Source organism: Chelonia mydas, chromosome 13 (assembly GCF_015237465.2).
Source record: "Chelonia mydas isolate rCheMyd1 chromosome 13, rCheMyd1.pri.v2, whole genome shotgun sequence".
NCBI classification, from domain to species: domain Eukaryota; kingdom Metazoa; phylum Chordata; order Testudines; family Cheloniidae; genus Chelonia; species Chelonia mydas.
This window is the reverse complement of record NC_051253.2, coordinates 39,536,598-39,541,506: the sequence shown is the minus strand read 5'-3', so window position 1 is coordinate 39,541,506 and position 4,909 is coordinate 39,536,598. Positions and strand designations below refer to the sequence as shown.

The 4,909-nt window shown below is 48.7% G+C and overlaps 1 protein-coding gene across 1 annotated transcript; it reads right to left on the bottom strand.

Annotated features, from left to right (window-relative positions):
• Positions 1-2,897: 2,897 nt before the first annotated feature.
• Positions 2,898-4,233, bottom strand: LOC102938230 (olfactory receptor 958-like). The gene is made up of 2 exons (XM_027817436.3): positions 4,199-4,233; positions 2,898-3,843 (listed from the first exon to the last, which is right to left on the bottom strand). Exons 1-2 carry the CDS (start codon positions 4,231-4,233, stop codon positions 2,898-2,900), a joined length of 981 nt encoding a protein of 326 aa, XP_027673237.3.
• Positions 4,234-4,909: the final 676 nt, after the last annotated feature.

Here is a 4,909-nt window from a genome sequence, read left to right as displayed (position 1 = left end):
AGGGAGTGCAGTGCCACAGGGGGATGGAGGTAGGGGTGGAGGGACACATGTGGACAGGGGGTATAAGGATACATGGGCATAGGGGAAGATGTACCTGGCTGAATGGGAGAGGCTAGGGGTCAACCAGGGTCTGCATGGGGGAAACTCCCTAACAATCCCTCCTCGCCCCCGCCCCCCAAAAAACCTGTTCCATACTTTTCCCACCCATATCTGACAACCCTGCAAGTTCATCTTTCCCAGAAATTTACTTCCCTCTTCGTCAGCTCCTCCATTACCTCTGATTTCCCCAAGCCTTTGCACTGCTTCTGAGGGGTGTGGAAGATATGGTTCTGTATTGTAGTTTGAATGACTTATTACTCAGAGTTCTGTATTAATATGCCTAGTAAGGAATCTATTTGTCAAAAAGCATTTCCTGAATCATTTTTTATGTTGCAGACATACTTACTTACAGGTATTTTGAAATAAATGACCATAAATAATTCAAACTGGTGTGTAGAGCCCTGCGCAGATGTAAATTTCTATCTGCAGATGAGGATATCAGTGGACAGCAATCGGTATCTGCTGATCCGCAGGGCTCTACTCTCAGGAAATGCAGCAGCCAAGGGGAGAAGAACGTGGTGCTGCCTCTCCCAGGATCCAGCTTCCTGCATCAGCAGTCCCTCTCGGCCATACTGTACGACCCCAGACAGGAGATGCAGAGTTTTTCAAATATTGTGTGCAGTTTTTCTTTTTTTTTTCTGCAGAATTTTAATTTTTTTTGCACAGAATTCCCCCAGCAGTAGATCATAGCACCATTGTTCTGGGTGCCACTCAGACAGAGTGACACAGAACCAGCCTTTCAGAGTTCATTAACTAACCCAAGCAGCGGAAACGTTATAAATGCCAGCCCTCCTCTTGTCATTGGGATGAACATCGCTCTGCATCTTTCTGGGTCTTGGGCATGTTCTCTTACCCTCCCCTTTGCACAATCAGGTTTCAGGAGAAAGGGTCTTTACAGCATTATGGCTGATTTAACTGAACCAAAGCTGCTCCATCACTAGCTAGCTAAGCAGAATAGACACAAGCCTCGTCTTGCACCTCTACTGTGCATCTACCCTAAGAGGTTGGTGGGGGTTAGCTACATCGCTGGGAAGCTCTGTAGCGTGGACAAATCCATAGACACCACACAGAGAGGGATGTGAGAGAGACAGGGCTGGATTAGGGAGTTTCCAGCAATGATCTCATCAAACCATTTGCTGGTGTCCCAGCACCGCAGTTTTAATTAGGCCTCTTGCAATTTCTCTAGTCGCGATCATTTCCTGCTCTTCCTCTGGTACGCGTCTTACTTGGGAGGCAGGATGAAGAGGCAGAAGCAGATGGTATAATTAATCTCTGTAGATCTGTTATCCCCAGCCCAGTCAAAATATCCCACGGGGTGCAATGGCCACTAGGATTAATTAAAATGTCGATATTTCTAATGAGTACCTAGACTGTTCCTTCTCATTGCACTGGGAGCCAGGCTCAGAAGTTACTCTTGACTGCTTTAGCTGAGTTCCATGTGTCATTACCATGAACACCAGAGCCGGAACTGCATTTGACTATTTTAATTTGTATTATCACTATTGCTATAATAGAATTATGGTAGGACCTACAGTCTGGCACTGAGACATGGGTCCCTTTGTGCAACATGCAGCGCAGATACATAGACACAGTTCCCACCTGAATGCGATACACATTTCATAGCTGAGAGTGACAGAGGATTTAATTATCCCTGTGTGACGCCAAGAGACCTGGGTCGCAGGCAGGATTGAACCTGGGAACCTTTGGAGCTAAAGGCATGAGCCTCTACCACATGAGCTAAAAGTCAACTGGCACTTAGCTAAGTCTGTAAAGCAGCCTCACTAATCTCTCTCTCTCAGTGGTCTCAGTAGCTCTAGGTTACACATGTATAATGGATGGGGAAACTGAGGCACAAAGCAATGTAGTGAGTTACTTAAGGTCAAATACAGAATCTTCTATGGAGCCTGTACTGGAACCTAGATATCCTGTGTCCCAGGCCTTTGTCTTAACTGTAAGATAATGGTTTGCAAATAATTCCCATGGGCTCTTTAAATGTAGGTCTGTTGAATTGATACAGTTCTCAATTACAAGATACTATAGCCACCGGCTCTCTTGGCGTCTCCCTCTATGGCCGCCCAGTGCCCATGGTTTGGAGGTCAATGGAGCTTTCCCATTATTCATCAGAAGCTACAGTGGTTTTAAAAATCAATGTAACATTTTGTGCACTGATCTCCCATTCCAGGTTGTCTTTTCTCAGGCACCATAAGTCTGGATTTGTGGCATTTTAATGCAGCTAAACATATGCGTGTGGAACAAAGAATCGAGGCTGTGCTTACAGGATGGGGGCCACTCTCCTGAGGAGCAGCAACTCTGAAAAAGATTTGGGGATCATGGTGAAGAATTAGCTGAATGTGAGCCCCCAGTGCGATGCTGTGGCCAGAAGACCTAATGTGACCCTGGGATATATAAAGGAGCAATCTCTAGTATGAACAGAGAGGTGATTTTACCATTGGTGTGATCGCTGATGGTACACTGTGTCCAGTTCTGGTGTTCACAGTTCCAGACGGGTGTTGACACATTGGAGAGGAATCAGAGAAGAGCCATGAGAATAATTGAAGGAGTAGAAAACCTGCCTTATAATGATGGACTTAAAGAGTTCGAGCTCTGTAGAGCTGTGTAATAAGGTCAAGATTTTCAACGTCCTCTTCAAGGTTTGAATCTCCAATTTCTATTAACTGTAGTGCAGACTGATTGTGCCTGTCGCTTAGGCAGCTTTAAAAATGTCAGCCTCACAGCATGTCAAAGACAGCTCGGTATTTCCAAGCAGACCCATATGCTATGCCTGCAGCTGCCGCATATCAATGTGCAGGCGTTTGACCCCCTCTCAGTTTTCTTAGAGCCGCTTTCACCTCCTTGTTCCTCAGCGTGTAGATGGCCGGGTTCAGCATGGGCGTGACCACGTTGCTGAAGATCTGCACGGGGGTCACCAGCACTTTGCTCAGCTGGGGCTGCGTGTAGACCAGGGCGCAGGGCCCGAAGAACAGCGTCACCACCGCCAGATGCGAGGCGCAAGTGGAGGCTGCTTTGCGCCGCCCTTCGGCCGAGTTCATCTTCAGGACGGAATAGACGATCCTGACGTAGGACGCGAGGATGAGGAGGAAGCAGGTCGTGGGCACCATGCCAGTGTTGGTGAAGGTCACAGTCTCAATGATGTATGTGTCTGCACAGGCCAGCTTGACCACCGGGAAGATGTCGCAGAAGAAATAGTCCACCACATTGGACCCGCAGTAGGGCAGCGTGAAGGTCAGGCTGGTGAGGATGGTGGCGTGGAAGGAGCTGGTGATCCAGGTGCCGGCGGCCAGGAGGGCGCACACCCTCCGGTTCATGATGAGCAGGTAGCGCAGGGGGTGGCAGATGGCCACGTACCGGTCGTAGGCCATGACGGTGTAGAGCAGGCACTCGGTGCTGCCCAGGAAGTGCCAGAAGAAGACCTGGGACATGCACCCACCCAGAGAGATGGTTTTATTCTTGGCCCAGAGGTTGGCCAGGAATTTCGGGGTGCTGATGGAAGAGAATCCAAGGTCCACAATAGAGAGATTGCAGAGGAAGAAATACATGGGGGTGTGCAGGCAGGCGTCAGCAAGGATGGCTAATAAGATGAGCAGGTTGCCCAGCAGGGTGCAGAGGTAGAAGGCTAAGAAGGTGACGAAGAGGATGGTCTGGAGGCCATCGGTGTTGGGGATCCCTAAGAGGATGAAATGAGTCACCACAGTGTGGTTGACCCGCCCCACGGAGGACTCATTCCTGGGGTAGGGGAGAGAAATAATGCCAGTGAGTTACTGAAACCAAAAGACCTGTCATCCTAGAGCTGCAATGCTCACCCTTCCTTCCACAGCCTCCATGACTCACAGTCATTAGGAGTGGTGTATATTTCTATCATTGTAATGCCAGTTGGGGTCAGGGTCTTACTGTGCTGGCGCTGAACATGGAAAGAGCAAATGTCTGCCTTGAAGATCCTACAGTTCAGAAAGGAACAAAGGGGACGTATTTTCTATTCTATTCTAGTCCATTCCAGTTTCTTTTCCTCTTTCCTGTCCTATTCCAATGTCTTCAGTTCTGTTCTGTCTAAGCCCTTTCCCCACCCCTGTCACCACAGTACCTTTGAGCCTTCCTTTTGTGGCTAGCATTTGTCATATATAGTTTGGTCTCTCTCTCATGCTCTCCGCAGAGGGATAGCCGTGTGTGCAGTGGAGCGATTGTTTTGGTAGGGTTTTGTTGTTATAAACGCACTGGCTGCTATGTGTTTGTGTTAAGGAAGAGGACGAGGATGGAAATTACAAACCAATGAATGTGGTGAAGAATTGCCCCAGCTTTGTTAATGATGTGAATTGTTGGGGAGGGTGTTATTGGGATTAGCGAGAGCAGGAAAAGGAAAGAAGAAGGGGAATAGTCATCGCCAGAGGTGCTGGAACTCGGGCTGCTGGGGGGTGGGGGGCAGCTCCTCCCTTGACATGGTTACCATCATATCCAGGGTTCACAGTTTGGTTCAATTTCTCAGCACCCCCCCTACACAAATTGTTCCTCAGCACCCCTGGCCACACCCTGTCTCTGCTCGGCCGTGATCAGCAGGCTCGGCTCTGTGGATAACATGCCAGAGGGATTTTTAAGGTGAGATTTAAAGGACAATAACAAAGAGCCTGTTTGGGTTTTGCCAGGGAGTTTTCCCTGTGCAGGAGAGGCAGAGCTGAAGGGGAAACGCTGGCAGGTTGGGGATATAACACATGGAGAGAGGGAGATAAAGGATAGATACACCACAGACAGACAGGCAGGCAGGCAGGTACTGCACAGAGAAGGATGGATAGATGGCTGG

Bases quoted from the DNA above. Each gene is read 5' to 3' on its own strand.
- LOC102938230 (XM_027817436.3), bottom strand. From the start codon at position 4,233: ATGACAAATGCTAGCCACAAAAGGAAGGCTCAAAG. The intron at 3,844-4,198 runs GTACTGTGGTGA...CCCCTACCCCAG, and splicing joins CACAAAAGGAAGGCTCAAAG to GAATGAGTCCTCCGTGGGGC.